At 40.7% G+C, this 25302-nt stretch overlaps 2 protein-coding genes across 2 annotated transcripts in view; one reads left to right on the forward strand and one right to left on the reverse strand.

Moving 5' to 3' along the window:
• The window catches only part of LOC145652892 (Fc receptor-like protein 5), a 107229-nt gene that overhangs the window by 62188 nt on the left and 19739 nt on the right, over nt 1-25302 (forward strand). The window lies entirely within an intron of this gene.
• LOC145652980 (Fc receptor-like protein 5) lies at nt 13754-23509 on the reverse strand. Its single transcript, XM_081704838.1, has 13 exons — nt 23479-23509; nt 23164-23304; nt 21155-21190; nt 20565-20840; nt 20123-20461; nt 19548-19826; nt 18935-19183; nt 17211-17489; nt 16228-16332; nt 15985-16059; nt 15586-15663; nt 15312-15371; nt 13754-14788 (listed from the first exon to the last, which is right to left on the reverse strand). The coding sequence occupies exons 1-13, from the start codon at nt 23507-23509 to the stop codon at nt 14781-14783; spliced, it is 1956 nt and encodes a 651-aa protein (XP_081560964.1). The 3' UTR covers nt 13754-14780.

The raw sequence follows: 25302 nt of genomic DNA on the forward strand, positions 1-25302 counted from the left end.
GGGTGTGTGTATGTGTGTGTGTTTGAGTGTGTGTGTGTGTGTGAGTGTGTGTGTGTGTGTGTGTGTGTGTGTGTGTGTGTGTGTGTGTGTGTATCCAAGAGATGTTTTGGGGTATTAATAATCTATTGCTTCTTCAGAGTCTTTGTTGTTGTTTTGGAGACACAGAGGTACATAAAGATGAGTGATGGATGGTAACTGCAGGGTTGATGTTAAAGATAATAGATAAGTACTGAACTGATTGTGCTGAGATGCGTCTTGTGGCTCTCAGTGGTATTACATATTATATCCTTCTATATACTCTTTACAGAAGTTAGAATATAACATATCATACAGCTCTATGTTACAGGTGTACAGCTCTATCATACAGGTGTACAGCTCTATAATACAGGTGTACAGCTCTATCATACAGACCTTAGTATTTCTATTTCTGGCAGGGCTGTAAGCATATTGTATACAAACTGATTTTTTTTTTAATACAATGTTTTTTTTGTACAAAACAATCTAAAATGTGTGTGTATGTGTGAGTATGAAGGGATGCACTATAAACACAAACAGAGAGGAGAAGCACTCTGGGTCAGATAATTTTCCTTGTGTACACACTCTACCCACAAACACTCTGTTACACTCCACCACATCTCCATGCATGTAGTCAGCACTGATGTCAGGGATACAGGACCAAAGTCCTTTAATTCTCCAGCCCCTGTCATCTTTGTTAAGGGAAAAATAAACATGATCTGGACACTGTATAGATGTGTAATAAAAGCTGAAAGTGTTGTGTCATCTCTTCTCTCAACTGATCACACTTGAAGAAGCCAGTTCAACAGTCCATCAGGTTCATGTGACTATCTAGACATCATTGGAGAGAGGCAGAGACCAGCTTCACTCTCTGACAGATGCACTGCAAGTGTTTTGGGGATATTATCAGATAGGGTCCCAACATCACTACTAAAATTCTAGTAATGTCTACTGCTACTACTAATGTCAATGCTAAGAAATAGACGTCACAGGAGACAGAAATAAAACTGGCTAAAATAAAGTGTGAGTGGTTAAATATGAATATTCAATTTCTATTAAAACAACATTACTTTAGACACTTCCTGTCTTTTCTGTAATTAATTGCTTATGGTGAATTTTGTTAACAGTATAGTTATTCAGGAATTTTATTATTGGTATAGGTACTGGGGGCTTTTATTAATGGAATAGTTAATGTGGTCTTTTTTTAACAGTATAGATAATCAGGACTTTTATTAAAATATAGTTATTGGGGACTTTTATTAACAGTATAGTTAATGGGTACTTTTATTAACAGTATATGTAATGAGGACTTTTATTAACAGTATAGTTAATAGGGACTTTTATTAACAGTATAGGCAGTGGGGTCTTTTATTATAAGTATAGTTAATGGGGTCTTTTATTAACAGTATAGTTACTCAGGATTTTATTAACAGTATTGTTAGTGGGAAATTGTATCAAGAGTCAAGAGTTAAATGAGGATCAAAGCCTCAGACATTTTGTAAAAAGCTAAGAATAGTGCCTGGTACAGGTATCATTCCAGTTCAGACTGGTGACCCCTGTGACCCCATTAACCCCTGTGCCTTTTTTTGTTGACCTCTCTCTGGGTGATGATGGTGGGGATGTAGGCCTCTTTAGGCTTCAGTAAGGCTTCAGATGGTCTCTGTGTCAGACCTCTACAGGCCTCAGTCAAAGGCCTCGGTCTAAGGCAGGGACATCTCAGCCTGGCACCAGAATAAACAATATTATCACCATGGGCAGCAGGTGGTTTGAATGAGATCACTTTTTAAAAAATAAAATAGTTTATGATTAGATATAATGGTACCAAACTCTAACTGGTAGTATTAAATATCAATTTGCATATGTTAAATAATGCATGATTTGGAAATAATGGTCGAAGCCTGAAAGGTACTATGTTAAAAAGAAAGGTGGTTGTGTAACTGTCCCTGAAGAGAGTGTATAAAGATCATGCCCTCTTGGGACTGTTAGATGTATCCCGGACTATGCCTCCTTTGGATGTCACATTGAACTGGAAATAAAGATGGGACCTGCTATTCTCTTCAATTAATCATTGATTCTGCATCTTTATTTTCTGCATAAAATGCAACTAATAACTCAACTGGAATTTGGGGAAATATTAACTACACTGTTAATAAAAGTCCCAATTAACCAAGTTTCAAGTTTTTAACTTCGTTTCAAAGTTTATTTGTCATGTACATAGTCATACATGGTATAACTCGCATTGAAATGCTTTGTCACTGCTCTGTCCGAGCTGAGGAGATACAGCGATACAACATATGGATAATATGTATATATACACAATGTACAATGTATATATGTATATGCATATATGTGTATATACACAATGTACAATTACCAATTTTTTACAATTTACAATTTACAGTTTACAGTTTAGTTATTGTAGTCTTTTTATGATGATATTGATATCATACGCAGTGCACAGAGTGGTCCCCTAGGTTCATCAGTTGCCCCAATTCAGGGCCCAAATGGCCTGTGGGAAGAAGCTCCTCTTCACTCTCTCTGTGTTGGTCTTCAGGGAGCGAAATTGCTTCCTTGAACTCAACATTGAGAAGAGCCTATTGTTGGGCTGGGTGGGGTCCTTCACAATCCCCTTGGCTTTGGTCTGGCACCGTTTGTAATAGATGGTCTGCAGGTCAGGAAGTTCCCTATAAGTGATGCGCTCTGCTGAAAGCACCACCCTCTGGAGTGCTTGTCTCTTCTGCTTGGTGTTGTTCCCAAACCAGGCTCTGATGTTTCCTGTGAGGATGCTCCTATATCTACTATCTAAATCTACAGGATGATGGGGAAAAGTGAGGCATGTTCTAAGGGTCTATGTAGAAAGGAAAAAAGCAAGGTTAGTAAAGACTAGATGTTCTCTGCATGAACGAGCCACGAGCTGTTCCCATACCAGCCATGAGCCAATCCTGTGCTTAGAGAGAGAGACAGGCAGAGAGAAAGAGAAAGGGAGGGGTAAAGGAGACAAGAAGAGGGAACGGATGATCTCGAGCGACCAGCTTGTGATCAAGCCGCCATAACATGGCTGATAAGCAGAGACATTGCGTTGGGTGCCTGAAGGCAGAAAGGCTCCAGTATCTAACACTCCCCCCTTTGATTTCAAAGGAATCACATATCAGTATATAGACCTTTCTCATACACAGGCACCAAGGCAACATTAGCATGATTAATCAGGGAGGTAGAAATGCGAGTTATGAAAGAAGACAGGAGTGACAATAAACAGGGTCCACAAACAAGAATCAACACAATAATCAGGAGTACAGGAAAACATATGTTTATGAGCCAAGATCCCCAAGTGCCAACAATGTCAGTTAACCAACTGAACCAAGAATCATCGGTGGGTGGAGGCTCAGCAATAACAGTCTTCATGTGCGAAATGTCAGTAATGTTATAGTAACTAGGGATGTCAAAGCAACACGTTTCATTAATGACCTTACAGATGCCTCCCTCCTTTGCCAAGAGGAGATCTAGGGCTAGGCGGTTCTCCAAGACAGCGGTACAGATCTTATCTACCTCATCATTGAGCAATGTCAGGGTGCTTTCAGTCCTATTGGCTAAAGTACCTGCCATGCCAAAGCATTAATTTTAAGGGCTGTAGTTGTTCCTCCTCCCAGGAACAAATTCCAACCCATAATCACTCCAGGGTTAGTCCATGGGTTGGCCAGTACATACCCACCATACCCGTTAGGGGTGCCAGTAATTACAGACCTTTTAGCCCTGACAGATGTTGACTGCGAACATGTATATGACCAGAGATGAGATAGTTAATGCTGGGGTACAACATCCTTTCCAGGTAAATTGATGATGGGTATTACTAACAATCAAGGTGGGTAGGCTGGAATATGCCATCCTACCGCATACCCACATAATAGTTGAAGATGCTGCAGTCCCCAGGATCGCAGGGCAAAGAGACTGTGTGCCTGTTATATTATTTATTGTGCATCTTCCCAGTCCTGGGCCTAATGCCCATACCTCATTTTTACATGGCATGTGGCCTAAAAATAGCCCATCATGTAAGCCTGCAGAACATAGACAGGTTACCTGTCACAGGTAATACTGCTAGGGGCATATTTCTGAATCTGGGGTAATACCGCTTACTAATGCTGTCTGTCCTGTGGTCCGGCCATGAACTACCATCCAAGGCCCAGGCAGGGAGTACCACTGGTAGCTACGGCCTTAGATACATTTAGCATAAACCCTACTCCCATATTTGACAGTCTGATGAGTTACGATTAAGTGCTGTTGCAGTAACATCATCTATCGGGACTGGTACCCATGGTGTATAGAATGCTTAACATACAAGACAGTCCTTCCCTGGTTCTACCTCTCCTGCCACTACCAGAGAGAGCACACAGTCTAAATTACCATTACATTGCTGTTGATGACTCTGAAAGCCCACTACCTCCCCTTTTGTAACTTTTGAGACTGAAAATAATGCCAATATTATCACACAGATGGGGCCCATCATTCCTACAGTAAGGTTTTTCATGCACTTATCAGGAAAACAAGGAGAGAAAGCACCAAAGAGTCTGCAAAAGTAAGTTAATCGGCAGATAGGATATCTATCAATTTATAATACCAATGCTAAAGTGTATTGACATCAACAGGGCCAAGGAGTAGTTTCTTGGTGTGTGGTGCAGCTGAGGGGTTCCCTCAGCATGAAATCATATAACAAATTTTGTACTATATGTGTTAAGGTGCATTTGGCTTGTTGGACGTGTCAGATACTTGTGATTTCTTCAGCGAGCTGGCGTGTATCTACTGTGCTGATCCTGATGTTAGCACAGCAGTTCGGGTCACTGCAACCACAGTTGTTGGGTGCTCGTACGCAGCTTTAGCAACTTTCTGAGGGTTCAGTGATTTGACCAAAACAGTGTTACCAGGAATTAATGGATGAGTAGGCTTGTCTGTGGTAAGAGGGAGCACGCAAGACATCACCATGCACACTGTTCAATTTCTCAATCAACATTTGGGTGTAGTCCACCAAGATCATGTCTGTGTCACCTGAATGAGAAACACCTGGGTTACCTCTGACCACTGGGGTGGTAAATGGTCTACCAAAAATGACCTCAAATGGTGACAATATAGTGGTGGCACTGGGCATCATTCTGATCTCACAACACTGCTGGCAGTAGATCTATCCACTTCTTTCCTGTTTCCATCATAGCCTTTGCTAACCTTTCTTTCAAGGTACGATTCATTCTCTCAATGCCAGATGACTGGATAAGGGATGTGAAACTTCCAGTCAATAGTTAGGTAGGTGCATAGTTTCTGAGTTACGTTGGAAATGAAATAGGGTCCCTGATCTGACTCTATTACCCAATATACCTCGATATCTCCTTGGCTAGGATTTTAACCACAGTGCGAGCGTCTTCCTTAGAACATTGAAACTCCTCAGTCCACTTGGAAAACCTGTCTACAATGACTAGCAGGTACTTCAACCAACCACAAAGAGGCATGAACTGAAAGGGATATTCAGGAGCGAGCAAGGCATCATGTTTAGCTTGTTTTTTTTACCCTAGTTACTTCTAGCACTGGTTAAACAGCTATCTAGGAGGAGTTTCAGTTTTACACGTTTCCAGTATACAAAACTGTTTTAGCCGTCACCCCCCTTTGTGTGACAGTAATGGAATTCACAAACTGTCAAAAAAATGATTTATAGCTTGGTTTGATTTGATCCCCCTCCACATAATAATAAATATATATAAATTAATATTATACAAGATGTGACAAGATGAAAATAAATTAAAACACAATGAGGGATCATTTAAAAAAATTATTTGAGAAATATTCAAGTGATTAAAGTAAATAAAAGTCTTAAACCAATACGTACCACCCAGTCTTTAATGTCTGCTGTGCTCCGCTGCCTGTCATGTACTGATACTCAAACATGCGTGTGGGTCTCGGTTGTGTGTCTCATTCTCCCTCACTCACCCATCCCACTCCCTCCCATTGCCTGATTCTCCAAGTCACTCCAAGTTGAGATTTCTAAATCAGTGTACATCAGAAGAAATATTGCTGCTACACATGCATACTGAATATACGGCATCATACTATGGCTCAGAAACGTCCAAATAACCCACTAGGTAACGCTTCAAAAAAAATCTGAAGACACAGATTAGTCAAAATGACATTTTCTATGAACTGAATCAGTGCTTGGCGGCATTAAATGAGGCTCTTAAGTGGTGAATGTGCTCACAACTGGGTTCACAGAATTCTTCAACCAGTTTTGATAACGAAGAACAGAGTCCTAGAACGTATGAAACTGATGTAGAATTTCTCCCTTCAGATAATACGGAAAACTGTATGGAAACGGAACAAATGGGGTATGGTATAACTCCTGCCATTAGAATAATTCGTAGAGAAAAAGTTCAACACAGAAATTAGGAGGAAAGTTAATTTTGCCTCACTGGGTAACGTTAATATTTTTGCAGAATTTTACAATTATATTCTAGAGGTTAAAATGGCATGATGGATACCATTAATGAAATAGCTGGCTTGAGAGATGCTGTAAATTTTCTAGTTCAAGGTCCCAATATGAATGTTTCATCACAACATGAGTTGAAGAACGGGGCTGTGGAACTAGACTCTTCTAACCACGCTCAAGAAAGAAATGCAGAGCATCTTGAGATCCTGGCAAGTGATAGCATGGAATTTGTGATTCAGAGAGATGTTTTGCTTTATGCTTTGCACAACTTTTGAATCCTCAGGAAACACCAAAATACATTGAAAATGCTGCTAGTCAGATACAGCAGGGTGTAGGATTATCTGATAATTATACAGTTAGTTTTAACGATATTACCGGATTTGAGAAGTTAATGAATTGTAATATAGTTGTGTTGTATCAGACGTTCAACAAAAGCAGTTACTGTTTTTTAAACTAGCAGGACATCCCATGAGAACCATTTTATTCTTACACAACAACCATTACTATGGTGTTAAAAATATTGAGGGTCTTCTCGGGTTTCAATACATCTGTCGTTTTTGTTACAAAGGATTCACAAGTATGAGAAAACACACATGCGAGTATTATTGTAACATATGTCTTGATCCAGAATGCTATAGTTATACTCAGAATACATTGCAGTGTTCAGATTGCTCCTACTATCATAGCACAAGGGGGGGAAATTTTGTGCTTTGAAGACACGGCTTATCAGCAGAGATTTATGGACAGTCTCCTATTCCTATCTATGAAACTTAGCACTATTCCAAAAGCCATGGGGTTTACAGACATTAAAAAGGAACATTCCCACACTTTTACAAACAACCTAGAGAATCAGAACTATGTGGGGTCATAGCCTAGGCCTGAGTTTTACGGTGTGGACACGATGAAGCCCAAAGAGAAGCAAGATTTCTTTGATTTGGTATGAAACGATCACTGAAAGTCTGACTTAAGAAAAGAAATTGAAAGAATACTACTGTAACGATGTAAAGATTTTGAAAACAGAGTGTAAAATTTTCAAGGGTGAGATTCTGAGAGACACAGGCGTTGACCCGTTCAAGTCGATTACCATAGCATCCGTATGCATGAAAATATTCTGCACCATGTTCCTGCCCGAAAACACTTTGTTTTGTTGTTTTCACATACCTCCCCTAGATAACTACATCAACTGTCAGAAACGTCTCAACGCCATCTATACCATGGCTCGAGTATGTCTAAAATAAACATACCCATTCAACATGCACTTAACAATGGGGAAGCCAAGATTGGAAATTATTTTGTAGATGGTTACTTTGAGGGTAAAATGCGCAAAGCATTCGAGTTTCTCAGCTGCTTTTATCATGGATGTGATACGTGCTTTCCATCGTGCATGCCACACCCTTTAAGTAAAACCTCAGAAACCTTCGGAGATGTTCATCAAAACAGTCTTAATAAAATTCAGACACTGCAGTGTATTCACAAATTGTCTGTCCCCATAATGTGGGAACATGAATGGAATAATATGAAAAAGAATGATGAAGATGTCAAAGGTTTTGAGAAACTTTTTTACTTTCCAGAGTACTTAAATCCTCGGGATGCGTCGGCGGATCTCACACTTTCCATTTGCGAACTGGCTTTTAATCTACTCCGTGGTAACATCCCTCTGATGGCTCATCAGTATCGGCTTTTGAAAAGACAAAAAGTGGATAAAACTGTTTTCTATTAAAATATCATCTATAGATACAAAGAAAAGCTATTAATCATTCCGGAGGTTTCCTCTTACCCTTGCTTAGCGTTGCTGTACCCTTTATAAACAGTTTGATAGCAGTGTGCAAAGATTAAATGGATACTGCAGAGATGTTTTTGATACCGCATCATCAGATGGAAAAACTTAGAAACATCGCGTCCGATAAAAACCGTGACAGACCGTGACCTAGACGAAATGATGCAACATAATTTAACCAGGTCTAACTTGGACCCTCATGAAAAATCTAAGTTTTACACATCAGTGTTGCAATTTTTTTAAAATATCGTTAAAAGCGGAGAAGAAGAAATGGCTCGAGTGACCCTATCCCTGCCCACCGAACCTGAAAATAAGCCGGTGACCAGGGTAAACGAAGAGACCGGTCGGATGGTTGAAGACGAAATCGCTAAAGGTTATAGGTAATGTCCCTACGAAAGCTAGAAAAAATGCTTCCTACATCATAGACAAAATCGCAAAATCTGGTGATGCATCGGCAAATGATGAAGGAGAGTTTATTTTCAAAGGAATAACCTTTAAAGGAGCCCACATGTTGGATTTGACTAAAAACTTAACCGCCACCCAAAAGATATCTGATGACCGGCGCCCTTTAGGGTGGTATAAAATGCTGAATGCCGTAGCCAAATTAAATATACCATATTCAACCATTCCTAATGATGGTGTTTGCCGAAAACTGTCAGACATTAAAAAATCTAAATCATTGTACTGACTGGTTGTTTAACATATAACATCACCATCAACAACGCTGCACACCCTGACGTGAGTTTAAATACACACAGATAAAACGAGGTGCAGGTGTGTGCAGGCGTGGCCACAAACGAAAGTCCTCCCAGTGCACGTGGCTAGCCAAACCACGTGCCTCGCGGAAGGCAAGCGTTCCGTGACACCTAGGCCCAACCACTACAAAACTCTGTAAACAAAGGTCTGAAATTTCCAACTATGCAGAACTTTAAAAGGTGTCTGCTTACCTTCAAAATGCACTTTTGGAACTTTCAACCCTCACACAGAACAATGCAGCTCTTAGGTCATAGATCAGTTGGTGCTGATAACAGTGTGGGTCCACAGCCAAAGGTCCCTGTAGTACTGGGCCACCAATAAATGTCCTTCCTAAATCCCCAGTCAGCGGGGGATTGAAGATTCAGACTTCAGAATTTATTAAAGAGAACAGCTGGTCTGTCTTTTATTGCAACTTAACATTAACAAGCAATATTGAAGCACCCTTCGGAGAATGTTACATTTGCCTGTTAACACTCTTTTATTACCTCAATGCCCTGGCATTGCTCAATGATGAGGTAGAGAAGATCCGCTGTTTCGCAAAACCGCCCAGCCCTAGATCTTCTCTTGGCAAAAGAGGGAGGCATCTGCAAGGTCATTAATGAAACGTGTTGCTTTGACATCCCTAGTTACTATAACAACATTACTGACATCATTTCACACATGAAAGCTGCTATTACTGAGCCGCCACCTGCTGATGATTCTTGGTTCAGTTGGCTGACGGGCCTTGTCAGCTATTGTCGACCTTTGGGGATCTTGACTCATAAACATATGTTCACCCATAATCTTGATTATTGTGTTGATTCTTGTTTGTGGCACCTGTTTATTGTCACTACTGTCTTCTTCATAATTTGCATCTCTAACTCTGTGATTAATCATGCTAATGTTGCCTTGGTGCCTGCGTATTAGAAAGGTCTATATATTTTGATATGTGATTCCTGTTGGAATCAAAGAGGGAAGTGTTAGACACTGGAGCCTTTCTGCCTTCAGGCACCCAAAGCAAGGTCTCTGGCTATCAGCCATGACATGGCAGCTTGACCACGAGCTGGTCGCCCAAGGTCATCTGCTCCCTCTTCTTGTCTCCTTTACCCCTCCCTTTCTCTCTATCTCTCTCCCTGTCTCTCTCTTTAAGCACAGAATTGGCTCATGGCTGGTATGGGAACAGCTTGTGGCTCATTCATGCAGAAACATCTAATCTTTACTAACCTTGTCTCTTTCCTTTCTATGTAGATCCTTAGAACATGCCTCACTTTTCCCCCGTCATCCTGTAGATTTAGATAATAGACACAGGACACATATATGCTCTGATCCGAACCAGTTTACAGGTTTAAATGCCAACCTAGTTAATGATATTCATTTGCTTCCTGTTATTGATCTGCTGTTCAATAATTCATTATTCATTTTTGGACTCCAGTGCCACTTATTCATCCTTTAGCTCAGGGGTCCCTGCAGACTGTCCTAAAATGCACTCTCTGCCCATTAAAAGTCCAGATGACCCCTCAATTTTTTTGATGCAACAGTTTGTAGTTATTCCTGGTTCTCCATTTAACCTGTGATGTTTCGAGGATACGTGGGATGCAGGGATGAGGCACGGTGAAACAGGTGTTTATTCTTATGAACATGCAAAAACAGAAGACAAGGCTCTAATGCTATGCGCATCTCAAACACCAGCAAACACGGTACGAAAACAGGAGACATATATATACTAAAGACGATTACACATAATGCAAAACAGGTGGACGACATGAGAGGTTATGGCAACATGGACGAACACACACCCACACACACACCAAGACGTTTGAGGAGGGGGCAGGGCCATAACGTGACAGAACCCCCCTTTAAGGGCGCGACTCCCGGCATGCCAGCTAAACGGGCTGCGGACCCGAGACCAATGCCAAACGGAGAGGCCAGAGGACAGGGCAGTCCGCCCCGGGCTAGCATGAGCAGGAGCACAGGGAGGAACACTGGGACTAACACAATGACAGACACAGGAATGCACACACTGATGGGGACTGACATGGACACAGAGCAGAACAACAGGACAGGCACATGTATGGTAACGGGGAGAGACATGGTGACGGGAACAGGCACAACACTACACAAATTAAACAGTTTGTGAAGCTTGGTGCTGGGGGCTCGTCGTCCTCGGAGCTCGTGACGTTGTTCGGAGGGGGAGGTCTCCCCCTAGAGCACCTTGCCCTGGGCAGAGCCTTAGGAGAGGCCTTGGTTGCTGGGGGCTCATCACCCTTGGAGCCCATGGTATCAGTCTGAGAGGAGGGATCCCGCTGAGGTACCTCCTCCACCTCCATCGACGGGTCCTCATCCTGATCGGACCACCGGTCCAACTCCAGCGTGATGTCACTGCACTCCCTTCGCTCTTCATACTCCGCATAGCCCTCTGTGAGGTCCATGTAGGACCCTACGGATTCCACCGCTGAGTACCCAGCGGGTCCCTCCCCCGTTGTGATTCCATGAATTGAAGCCCAGATGAGTGATGGTCTCACCGCGATAAGGGAGATGTCCGCAGTGCCCGACTCCGAGGACTGGAAATCATTATACCAGTCGTTTTGGTCAGACATAGTCCCGTGTGACTCCTCCACTTCCGCGACTGGACCATGCTCTCCTACTGCGGGAGTCAGGAAGGTACCCGAGAACACAGATATTGCGGACACAATTTGGGGAAGTGCGTCTTTTACCCTTATTCTTGCCCTTCCCAGGCATCCTTCTTCAGGTGGTGTTGGGTCGCGATTTGATGTTTAAAATGAATCTCTCTCTCTCTCTGTTGAGCAGGGCAAAATGATGATCCATTCCAGACCAAATATCTTTATGTTTACAGACATGCTGGGCCAGCCTAGCAACACAGCAGAACACTCTATACTTCCTGAGCTGGAAGACATTCCTAAATCTCTGTGGGCTGCCCATAAGAATGATGTGGGGTTTATACATTGTCCTCACTATAAGGTTCGACTCAAGCATGGTACCCCTGTTTACTGTAAACAGTATCTGCTATCTCCTGAAAAAGAAGCAGGTCTGTCACCTATCATTGACTCCCTGTTTACCCAATGTGTAATCATTCCCACTGTGTCACCCTACAATACCCCTGTAAACCCAGTGCGTAAACCAGGCGGTAAGGGATGGAGATTTACACAAGATCTCAGGCACATTAATGACATAGTAGTTCCTATAGCCCAGCTTGTGCCAGATGTGTCTGCCATTTTAACCTCTATACCTGCACACCACCACTATTCTACTGTTGTGGATATTTGCTCTGCCTGTTTCTCTCTACCAGTCCCCCCAGACAGCCAACCACTTTTCGCATTTACATTTCAGGGTGGGCAATACACGTGGTGCCGGCTCCCCCAAGGCTTCCTGAACCCCCTGGCTGTGTTCTCTGCTGTTGTAAGAGAAAGGGAGGGGTAAAGTACGCAAGAAGAGGGAGCAGATGACCTGGAGAGACAAGCTCGCGGTCAAGCCATCATGTCATGGCTGATAAGCAGAGACCTTGCATTGGGTGGCTGAAGGCAGAAAGGCTTCAGTGTCTAACAATAATAATGAAACAAAAGAAAACACCAATAAAATTCTTTATTGGAAATATCATTTCTTGAGGCTTGTATTACTAAAACATCAATAAAATGATCCAACCAATGAAAAGGGTACAGATGTTTTGTTTTGAGTCTCAGTGCCCTCACACACATACTGAGAAAACCAGGCCTGACAACAAAGAGGAACGTAACATCCATGTTAAACACACACGAGACCAGACAACATGTGACGAACCAAAGTTTAACCAAAGTGAGAGTTTAATGTGTGGTGGATAAATCCTAAACACACATCCAGTATCACAATGTAAAACAGCAGGAATAGGTCAAAAATACCAGAAGTAAAAAAGTAACAGGGAGACAAATCAACAGTAACAAACAAGTCAGATCACAAAAAGTCAGACTTATAAAGACTTAAAGAACACTTCGGGATTGCTACAAAGTAGCAGCAAGACTCCCCAACTAAACTACACAAGAAGCTTAAACACAATAATACTAATCACCAAACAAGGATGCAACACGATGGAGTGATTGACAAGGGGGAGAAGCTCAGTACTGCAGTGGGGCTGATCCCTGGTGACCAGAGGTAGTGTCCTCCCGAACCAGTGGATCAGTCCATTTCTGTGATACTGACACTATTATAAAGTAATAGTAGTGGTTCTGCTGTCATTAGTAATGGTGGCACAGTACAGTTCTGTGATACTGACTGTAATATGTACTTCAGTCTGTAGTGTTGAGTCTCACTGGCAATGACCACTAGAGAACATCATTGTCATGATTAGTCCCTTCCAGCTCCTGTGTTCCCTCATTGTTGAGTCGTTGTAGCAGTCCAGGGTTATATTACCAACACGGAGAGTACAGGGATACATGATTAAACAAACAAAACACATGAAGGCAAACAGGGGAAGCAGGCTATAACAAAGACTAGGAAACACAACCACTCAGATGAACATGCAATGAACAGCATTGATACCAGGCACACAACAGGGTTTAAATACATGAATTTAACAAGGGAGAAACGAGGGACAGGTGTAAGCAATCAAACGAGGGGCGGAGAAAACGAAACTATGACATGGAAATAAAATACACAAGACAAGGAAAACATGGAATGAGGAAGATGGGAGGGACTGATCATGACAATCATCAGTATTAGGATTAAGGTTAGGATTAGGATTAGAAATTCAGCAATGAAGAGTCATGAGATTGTACTGATCCTCAGAGTCCTGATGTTTATTTGTGCACATTTAAAAACTTCAGATCAGATTTTTCTTCATCAAAAAGAAGGGTGCTAATCTAACAATGAGTAGTTAATACAACAACACAGAAGTGAGATCAGGAGGAGATGAAGAAGTAGGATAGACAGAGAGAGAGAGAGAGAGACAGGAGGAGGAGAGAGGAGGATGATAGAGAGAGAGAGGTATGAATGAGGCCTGAGAGTCATCACCTCCTGAGAGTCATCACCTCCTGACCTTGATACCTCACAGACAGACACCACGGCACAGAAGAGTTACAGTGACATTTAGAAAAGTACAGAAATACAAACATAATATAAAACTTAATCAAAAATAATCACAAAATAAAAACAATACATATTGATTCCTTCACCCTAGTGAGGCTCACTACAGAAGATCACCAGGATTAGAGTTAGGGTTAAACCCTAGTGAGGCTCACTACAGAAGATCACCAGGAATCTCCAGGTCTTTAATTTACAAAGTGCTGCAGTTACATAACACTGTAAAAAATGTTTAAAAAATCTTGGATCAAAGGTTAAAAAGTGGAGCATAATGTGTCTCTCTGAGTGACTCTAGTAACAAACACACAAACATAAGCAGTCACTCAATCACAAGCTTCAGAACAGCTGAAAAGACAGAAGGTCTGTTGGCTGTGAAGCCCCACAGAACTCATACACTTATCTCCTCTACAGAGAAGGAACTCCAACACCACTGAATCTGATTCTCCTGGAATGTTTATGCTACAACCAGCACACATCATATTTGGATTCACATGACAAAACAAACAAACAAAACAATTATAATGTTATCAAGCATTTCTACACTAAGAGTGAGACTAGTATGTTAATTTTGGTGAAACTACACTTTCACTGTAAGATATTTTACCGCCAACCTGTTACATCTCCATCTGTTATAAAACACCTTCCTGTTGTAGACGTGAGTATTTGGCTTTAGTGAGTAACATAGGAGGATGAACTCTGTTTCCCAGCAGTCTGTGCTGTTCCTCAACAACCTTCACAAAAATGATTCAGAAACATTCATTAGGATCAGTCATTATTTCTGTACATAGAATCACTGTCAGTTCAGCTCCACTCTACCTGTCTTCTATTTAACAAAGCTGGCAGGTTCAGTTCTGTGCACATAAACAGTAAAGGGCTCTTACATGTTTCATGATTGTTTATTAATTATTTTAAACCTGAGCAGAAGTCACTTTGCATTGTTATTCAGTTTCACTTGAAATAAAGTTTAAAATGAACACTGGCTCCTTTTTCACTGAGTCATGTTTATTAAAAATATTCCAACCACAGCAGCTGCTACTGACAGTAATGAATGGAGTGGAGATCAGTGAGCACTCTATGGAGTGATATCTGCTGACTGGCTTCAGCTCTGTTTCCTTCACTGTTAGCTGGTTTTGAAGGACTGGTTTGAGCTCTCCTTATGACCAGTTATAGCGGTCCTTTAGGTCTTTGGGTGCAGTAGTGGCTTGGTACAGCCTGGTACCTCTGAAATGATGCCATAGATCTTGGAGCACTGACCTTTGTGTGAGTCCTGCCTCACTTCTGAGTACACAGTGTCTAACCACACACTGCTCTTCTCTAGTAGGGACAGAAGAGGCTGAATTAGACCACAGGAAGAAGTCCAACCCTCCAAATGATTAAACACAACATGACCTGAATAACCTACAGTGGGTAACTAAGCACACAGTTACTAAGCAGTGAATCAAAACGTAGAATCTTAAGAGTTCTTCAGGTCAGCTGTATCTTGGTGTGTCGCTGCTGTAGGTGACTAAAGTTTCTCCTTTTCATGTACCTTCTTTTTTCTTTGCTTTCTGTTTTGGTTTCAGTTCGATCTCAGCATAAGTGACTTCACTGGGTCCCGCACCAGTGTCTGCAGTAACAGAGAACAAAACCAAAGCAAACACAGACGTGACCTCTCGCTGACCTTTAGTGTTCTAACCAGCTCATCATACAAGCTTCATTCCCACAATGCACTGCTGCTGCTTTTGGAGACCAGCATGTGTTTCCTTTGTCTCATGTGATGATTATATAGTAGATATATATATGTATATATATACAGTAGAGTGATGTAGATCAGACTTTATCCTCCAGTGTGTAGTTATACAGAACCTGTTACTTATATGTATAGTAGAGTGATGTTGTGTGTGTGAGGTGTGAATTAAATCCCATTGTGAGGGTGATGCTGATTTACCTTTATTCCTCCTTTTCTTGTTGTGTTTCATGACCTGAGAATAACTGACATCACTGAGGTCGTCTGCAGGTTCATCTGACACAGAGTGCAGTGTGTTTATAACAGAGTACAGTGTGTTTATTACTACAAGAGGTTCCTGGACTTTAGTTTGTAGCTGCACTCTGTCCAAGCCTTTCACTGCAACAATATTTCACTGCAATAATATTTAAACTATTCATAAATGACCTGCAGTTGATCTCAGACCTTTGTTGTTTTTGTAGCACCACAGCAGGGTCAGTAAGATGAAGAACACGACCAAACTCGGTCCCACAGCCAAACCAACCAGGCCAAGAGAGGAGGCATCTCTAGCTGAACTCATAGGAACCAAAACATCACATGAATCAAAATGATTTGTCACACGTCTCTGCTCCAGACTATGTGAGCTCACTGTGTACTCTCTTCTTCAACACAGTAGGGGGCGCTATTAGTGAGATCGGGTCTTGTAACAAAAGTCCTGTGTATCATTTTTAAGATCCATTATAAGTTGGTAATGATAATAACCAGAAATTAAGTAAGATTGCATTTCACAGTTATAATACCATGCAGTATTACTGGAATTACTGGAAAAGTACAGTTACAGTATATTTTTTACCCTTAATAAGTAAACACAATACATGTGGACTGAGTGTGTTCTGCTACTGTCTACAAAGAGTTTAAATGAGTAAAATAGATGTTAAACTCATGAAATGACTGTGATCTTACCATGTACAGTCAGGTAAACAGAGTTACTGTACAGACCTAAATCTATCACACAGATAACCAACACAATGTTTTCTATAATTATACACTGTAAACTGTTACTCACTAGTACACAGAACTAAATCTAAATCTATCACACAAGTCACTGCTGTCTGGTCCTGCAGATGTTTTAATACTGAATAAACCCATTAATTCAGAAGCACATAAATCATGTCCTGTAGCAGACATGACAGCTTCCTGTTATTCAGGAAATCAAACATTTTCTGATCTGCTTTGTCATTTTTCTACTAAAATGTTATTGACTTCTCCTCTCTAGTGGCCAAAGTATGCACATGTCCAAGACTCCCCAGTACATGTAGTGACACTTTAGTATTGTGCCAACTTTTACTAAGGGTTGATAAGTACTGATATTTCATATTTTTGCTGAATATGTAACTGACAAATTAAATTTCAATTTTTTTAGTTATAGAATGCAAACGGTTCCTCACCAGTAACGTTTACCCACAGTGCATCACTGTAGTTTGTGTAGTAGACTGGGTTTCCTCTACCAGCTCTGCACCAGTACTGGCCTCCATCAGAGGGCGCCACTGAGCTGATGTTGTAGGAGTTTGTTGCAGTGTTGGTCTCAGTCTCAGGGTTCTGTGTGTGTCTGGACCAGTAAAAACTCCATCCAGCAGGCTGGTCCAGCTTACAGTGCAGAGTCACTGGGTTTCCCACCAGTGCAGCTCCTTTAAGGCTTGATGTGAGTTTAGGTGTAGGTTTAACTGCTGATGGAGATGAAACACACAGTTCAAGATATGCAATGGCAGAGTGCATAGAGATATCTATGAAATGAGTAACATTCTTAGATTAAAAATAGATGAAGTATAAGAGCATTTTAAACATTTTAAAATAAGAACAATAGACTCTCAGTAACATGGTGTAGCAGTAGTGAAGCAGTAGATTAATCAACAGACTTTTAATTAACTGTTTATATCAGATTTGTTTATAATCTGATGAATTCAGTTGTTTTTCACTTTATTTGGGTGTCCAAGTTCTTATCTGTAGATGTTAACCTGAGAAGTCACTGAACATGTAACAGGTATAATACATACCATCTTAGCACACTCAACAAGCTGTTATAGACATGCTGTTAACATTCTGTAACTGGATTTTAACTGGACTTTGAGATGGGGTTGGGGTCAGGATTACACTCCTACTCATTCACATGTGAGTGTGATGGTCTCTCTACTCAATATTTGTGTCCATTTAGACTGCACAGTCAGAACCAGCTCAGGCTCCAATGTAGAAATCACACAGTACTTAAATTCTGCTTTTACGTTCACCTCTCTATAAGATCATGTGTTGGAAGCTTATTAAACCTTTGAAAGCTTTTTGAAAACATCTAATAGTTTTGATACAAGAAGTGAACTTGAAGGAATAAATAAATGGAATGTATTACTTCACATGCAGCTCAGCTGAACCACATCTGGTAGGAGTAATGGTAGTGTTGATACAGTAGGAGTAATGGTGGTGATGGTAAACAGAAATGAACACAAAAATGTTTATTGTCCAAAACATTCCCTGACAGTCCTAGTATTAAAATGGCCCCTAGTTTACAAATAGGTTCTACGCCTTTGGGACCAGTTATCTACTTGAACACAGTTAAATGTATCAATACATCCAGCAGTGTAATAGCATTTTATTTCTCTAAAATAAATGAGTGTATTACATGTAGATTTAAGCCTTAATTAATGTAACTGGATTCCATGTGAACACTTTGTTGCATTTATGTAAATACTGATTCACACCACAAGATGGGGCTGTTTGATTTCCTATTTCTGCTGTGGATAGACTATATAAAAAACATCTATTCTGTCTCTTAGAAAATGATGGGTAACAGTAACTTTACATGGCTTGAATGACTAAATGTAAGTAATGTATATCCATAGGCTCAAATACTCAAATGCATATGAAAATACAAATATATAAACTGAAGAGAGTTCAGTCAGGGACAGGACATGGTGTTCATGGTGTTCAGAGTAAACTCAGTACAAGCGTAAATTCATTACATCGAGTCTCACCCTGCACTGTGATGTTCACAGGATTACTGCTCCAAGATTCAGAATTATAAAATGATTTTCTTGCTAACATACATTTGAAGCTCTGGTTAAATTTGAAGCTCTGGTTAAATTAGTGGAATAATAAAGATGTGAAATCTTTAGATTCTGACCTCTGACTGAGACCCAGCTGTGTGGTGACTCTCCTCTCTCTGGGTGTTTACAGTAGTAGACACCCTCATCTGACTTTGAGACAGTATGGATGGTGATTTCTCCTGCAGTCTGGGTCTGGATGAGTGATCCATCTTTATATAAATCAGCTCTGAGGTGTGATGTGATATTGGGGTGAAGTAAACAGTGTAGAGTCAGAGGATCTCCCACAGTCACAGGATGGACAGAACTCTCCAGAATCACATGACCATCTAGAACAGAGAAATCACTTTACTCATCTTTTACAGAGAGAAGGATTCCAGCATGAATACTGAGTAATACATAACAGGGACACAGAACATTAACACAATAAAGTAGAAAGTAGAATCTCTCTCTCTCTCTCTCTCTCTCTCTCTCTCTCTCTCTCACACACACACACACACACACACACACACACACACACACACACACACACATTTCACCCAGAATATGTTAAATTAACAGATTTTCTTATTAACTCTAGTTAACAGTTTTCTTAGTCAGTAACTGATAGTTCTATATATTGTGAACTGTAATATCCTGTTATCAAACATTTCCTTTTCTCCTTAACTAGCGAGTGCATACATGCAGACTCACTGTGCACTGTGATGTTAACAGGATTGCTGCTCCCTCCAGATTCAGACTGACACCAGTACACTCCAGTGTGGGATGTGTAGAGGTATCTGATGGTGCATGTAGATCCTGTAACTGATCCCCAGTCTGATGAACAATCTGACACACTCCCACTGTGTGTGTATCCTCTCACTCTCCATCCAGGAGAGTCACTCTGTCCCTCACAGCTCAGTGAGAGAGAGTCACCACTAAAGTGTTGAGTTCTGCTGGGACTGATGATCAGAGAGACTGGAGGAGACAGACCTTAGAAACAGAAATTATACATCACGTGTTATTATTATTGTCTTATCATAGCAGGAGTGTAGTGAACACGTTTAACATGGAAATATTACAACCAGTTTGATGCCTCCTTTCATGATTGAAAACCACTAATGCAATCTAATTAATAACATATAACTAAGCTCTTGATTGTGTGTGTGTGTATGACAGTGATTGATGTTTCACAAACACACACACACACACACACACACACACACACACACACACACACACACACACACACACACACACACACACACACTGCTGTTGTTTGTCCTCACCTGTGATCCATAGTGGCTGTGTGTTACTGTACTGTGTCTGATAGGCTGGTTCTCCTCTCTCTGCTCTGCACACATAAACTCCTGTGTGATGTAGAGCAGCAGGACTGAGAGTGTAGGAGCCTCCAGCTCCTCTGATGCTGTCTGAGAGGATTTCAACACAATACCTCACAGAGTCATGAATGTCTGTTACTGGAGTTACACATTCTCTGTAGGGAACAGCTCTGTACCAGCTGAATGTCCAGCCTGTAGAGGAGTCTCTGACCTCACAGCTTAGACTCACTGAGTCTCCTTCAGTCAGCCAGCTCTGTGGAGACACACTCAGTACTGCCTGGGGTATCACTGTAACACAGCAAATACAAGTTATTGGGTGTTTAAAATCACTCACACACAATTGCAACCTTGCTATGAATGTCTATTGGCTGAATTCACAGTCCAAACTCACCTGACACAGTTAATGTAATAGCATTACTGATCTCTGAGCTCTGAGAGTCTCTTCCCCTGTACCCTCTGCAGGTGTATGTACCACTGTCATACTGTACAACAAAGTTGAATGTGTATGTATTGGACATGACGTATGGGTAGATACTGTTGCCATACTTATGCCAGCTGTATATCCACCCAGTGTCTCCTTCTCCCTGTATGTCACATCTGAGAGTCACAGTCTCTCCTCTGAACACGTGATTATCAGGACTTACACTCACAACAGCTTTAACATGACCTGCAGAAACATTAAACATTTGAATTCTTCATTCAGTTACTTTGAAAACAAATAAATTACACAGATCTAAATCTAAATCTACCACACCAGTCAGTGCTGTCTGGTCCTGCACATGTTTTAATACTAAATAAATTCATTAATTATAAAATACATACACTAAAATGCTAAATGTGTAAATTAATACATTTAAAATAGCATTTTTTCATAAATGTCTCATTACATCATTCCATCATACCATGTTTCATCTAATAGTTGAATAGAGTTAGTAATGGCAGTTTGGGTTTTAAATAATATATAAACAAAATATAAATCACCTTGAGCAAGTCCAGCTTGAACAAATGAAATCAGCACTATAAACATAAAAGAGGGAACATATGAATATGAACAATGAAATCATTAATTTATTAAAAAACACAATTAAAAAAAACACATTTTAAAAACAGTAAAAATAAAAGTATGTACAACTGTTCATTTAAATAAAAAAACAAAACAAGACACTTTAACATGCTAGATAACTTTTAATAAATTTTCATTTAAACTCAAAGGGAGTGGAGAAAGTGACCAAAATAGAGAAAGAAACGAATCTTTCACGATAAAACACATTTAGTGTAGTTTAGAGTGCTGAAGATTTTGAACACAAGGGGGCGTCAGTGATTTATGTTTCTGTGGACAGTGGTGTGTGCTGTGGTATGAGCAGATTCACTACTGCTGTTTCACAGTTCCACAGTGTCTGTTACTTATGGACATCCTATCCAGCATTCTCTAAGTGTTTAGAGGGTTTATGAAGAATGAACACACTGTGTAACGTGGAGCGATAGAGAGCTGGATGCAGACACTGAGAAGAGCGAGATTTATTAAGGGCAAATCCAGAATCTGGGTCATTAAGACAGTCCAGGGTCATAGCACTGATACGAACAGATCCAGGAAATATATTAAACAAAAAGTACAAAATCTGGAAAATAAATCAACAGGCAAACCGAGAGAAAACAAGGTACAGATACACAGACAACAAGGCAGAACCCAGAACACTGACTGAATAAACGAAAACAAGACAAGAGCTCAGACAACAGCTTAGTACAAACACAATGAGCAGATAACGGCTAGAACAACCACCAGCAAGACACTGAGGAAAACACTGGGTTTAAAAACACAACCTAACAAGGTAGAAACGAGGAACAGGGGAAACTAATGAAGGCCAGAGAACTAAACGAGGGGCTGAACTAACGAAACCAAAACAAGGAATCACATATGGAAATGAAATCCATGGAAATCACATGGAAATGAAAATCAGGATGGAAACAGAAACTGAAAGCAGGTGAATGCAGCGACGCTCGGGATCGTAACACTGATTCACAAATCTGCTGAATTTGTGAATTTGTTTCTGAGATTCGTGTATAGGATTAATTGTTAAATAGTCATGCAGTATTAATGGGACAAAATAAAAGTGTTTGTGAGATGTTCCATGACTGTAGAACTGTTGTTCTCCATCTCCCCATTTCTGCTGATAACATGAAGCTCTGAAAAAGAGTCCAGTGGAGTTCTGTGTGTTGAGGTTCATGTCACAGTGTTTCCTTTCATATCTATAAAATGAAGAGTCTCTCTTGTGTCAGGCTGATTACAGCCAGACTATGTTGGTCAAGATCATTCTTCCGCCTCTTAATATAAGTGTTTTCATTTATATTACAAAAAGCAAACGGTTAATAATGTTTGTCTTGGTCATTTCCTGTTGATCGTCACCTTCCTTTATTGTTTACTCACATTACATTTGTTGAAGTTACAGTATTTTTACACATTTAGTCTGTTAAAATCTTAATATACACAGTAGGTTACATTGTTCCATCACACTGTTGTAGGTCTTAATTTACACAAATACACAAAACAGTCCAAGCAGTGTATGTTATCTGCTGATTTTCTACAGGGTTTGTTTGTACTCTGTACTGAACTGTTTCAACAGCATGTAGCTTTTCCCACTTATATCTGTGGTCATTCTTTGGGTTTGCTGTACTCTACTGACTTCTCTATTCCTAAATTATGTTGCTGTGACCCAAATCCCAAATATACAGACTCTCCAGTTTCTATAGTGATAGTGATGTCATGTCTGTCAACCCTGTGTAGGTAGTTAGGAGTCTTGGGGTTCTTCTTCACCCCACACTTTCATTTGAACCTCATGTTAGATCACTCACTAAATCTGTTTATTTCTCCTCTAAAACTCTACTCCATGGTTTCAGTAGCTCTAGTGTTGACCATTGTAATCCTCTCTTCACTGGTCTTACTGTTAAACTCTGACAAACTCATCTGCTAGAGTCGTAAGCCTCCATATCACTTCCGTGTTTCATCAGATACACTGATGTGTAGAAGTACACTCGTAACTGGTCTGTTCCCATATTGAGCACAAATATGTACAAGAACGTCTCCTCCTTCTCTCCAGCCCAGTACATCAAAGAGAACCCTTTCCATAACACATCTGGATACAGTGAGAACACCTGAGCACATGGAAGAGAAACTCTGATCCTCCCTTCTGAAGGAACTACACAACTAACTCACATAATCTCATCAGTCAGGCTCCTCAGACTGCACATTACCAACTTAATACAGCACCTCTGACTCTAATGAAGACATAAAGAGAACATTTACTCACAGAGTACCACAGGGAGTGGACTGAGCGCCATGCTGTCCCAGTAATGACGGACTGACTGAGTGACTGTGTGTGTTAAAGCCACATCACTTCCTGTGTTCTCAGAATTAAAGTGCGTTATTGTTTTAAGTGCCTTGACTGTCTGTGGTGTGTGTGTGCTAGACATAGTGAGGCCAAGTCCTGTGTTCTCATAGTCAAAGCAAAGGGGAGAGAGAGAGAGAGAGAGAGAGAGAGAGAGAGAGGAGGCCACGGTTTCCATTTTATATTAAGTGCCTCCACTGTGTGGTGTGTATGTTGGACACAGTGAGGCCATAATTATTCATCATAATTATTATAAAGAATATTATTTATTTAATGTAAATGTGTTGAATACACATTTGCAGGACCTCCATGCTGGGGGAGGGAACAGGAGGCAGCGCTGATCCACTTCTCTCCCCTGGAGCAGTTTGTCCTGCTCCAGCACACAAGGGTAGCAGTCAGAGGAAGAGCACTAGAGAATTCCTCAGGGTGTCTCACAGGGACAGACACACGTGTTCTAGTATCAAGCCCTCATCACTCAGACACCACAGTAAGATGATCACACTCTAAACACTTTAACACCAGATCCATGCAAACCCAACACAAAGTTTGTGGAGAGTAGAAAAGAGAATGTGCAGGTGAAAGAAGAGAGAATTAATTCTGATTCTGCACACTTTAAATGAATATTATTAAACACCACTGAGTATCAGTAACATGAAGTAGAGAGCAGGTCACTATTTATCACCTCTAACAGTCCATAACACCCACCACCCTGCACTTCCTCCCTCTGCTACACAGCTGAAATAAAACAGAAACCACATCACTCACCTCCCTCTGAACTCATGCCTCCATTTTATTAATGTGTGTGTGTGTGTGTGTGTCCAGGGGATGTTGTTGGGTATTAATAATCTATTGTTTCTACTTCGTTGTTGATTTTGAGAGACAGAGGTACATAAAGATGAATGATAGATGGTAACTGCAGGATTGATGTTAAAGATAGTAGATAAATATTTGGAGACTTGTTTGAGGCCCCATTTACTCTTGAACTCACTGTCCTAAGATGCCTCTTGTGGCTCTCAGTGGTACTACATTTTATATCCTTCTATTTACTTTTCACAGAACTTAGAGTAGAACATATCATACAGCTCTATCATACAGTTGTACACCTCTATAATACAGATGCACAGCTCTATCATACAGGTGTACAGCTCTATCATACAGGTGTATACCTCTATGTTACAGGTGTACAGCTCTATGTTACAGCTGTACAGCTCTAACATACAAGCCTTAGTATTTTGATGCGTTTTATAACCTGTTATTCTTCAAGGTGTAACTGTGATGCAAATGTTATTTGATTACATAATTACACTTTTATGCACTGCCTGGCCAAAAAAAAGGTCACACACTCTAAGATTTATTTGGACCACCTTTAGCTTTGATTACGGCATGCATTCACTGTGGCATTGTTCCCACAAGCTTCTGCAATGTCACAACATTTATTTCTGTCCAGAGTTGCATTAATTTTTCCCCAAGATCTTGTATTGATGATGGAAGATTTGGACCACTGCCCAAAGTCTTCTCCAGCATTTCAAAAAATTCTCAATGGGGTTCAAGTCAGGACTCTGTGGTGGCCAGTCAATGTGTGAAAATGATGTCTTATGCTCCCTGAACCACTCTTTCACAGTTTGAACCCGATGAATCCTGGCATTGTCATCTTGGAATGTGCCCGTGCCATCAGAGAAGAAAAAATCCATTGATGGAATAATCTGGTCATTCAGTATATCAGGTACTCAGCTGACCTCATTCTGT

Source organism: Electrophorus electricus, chromosome 21 (genome assembly GCF_041902795.1).
Source record: "Electrophorus electricus isolate QZ-2024a chromosome 21, ASM4190279v1, whole genome shotgun sequence".
NCBI lineage: Eukaryota > Metazoa > Chordata > Actinopteri > Gymnotiformes > Gymnotidae > Electrophorus > Electrophorus electricus.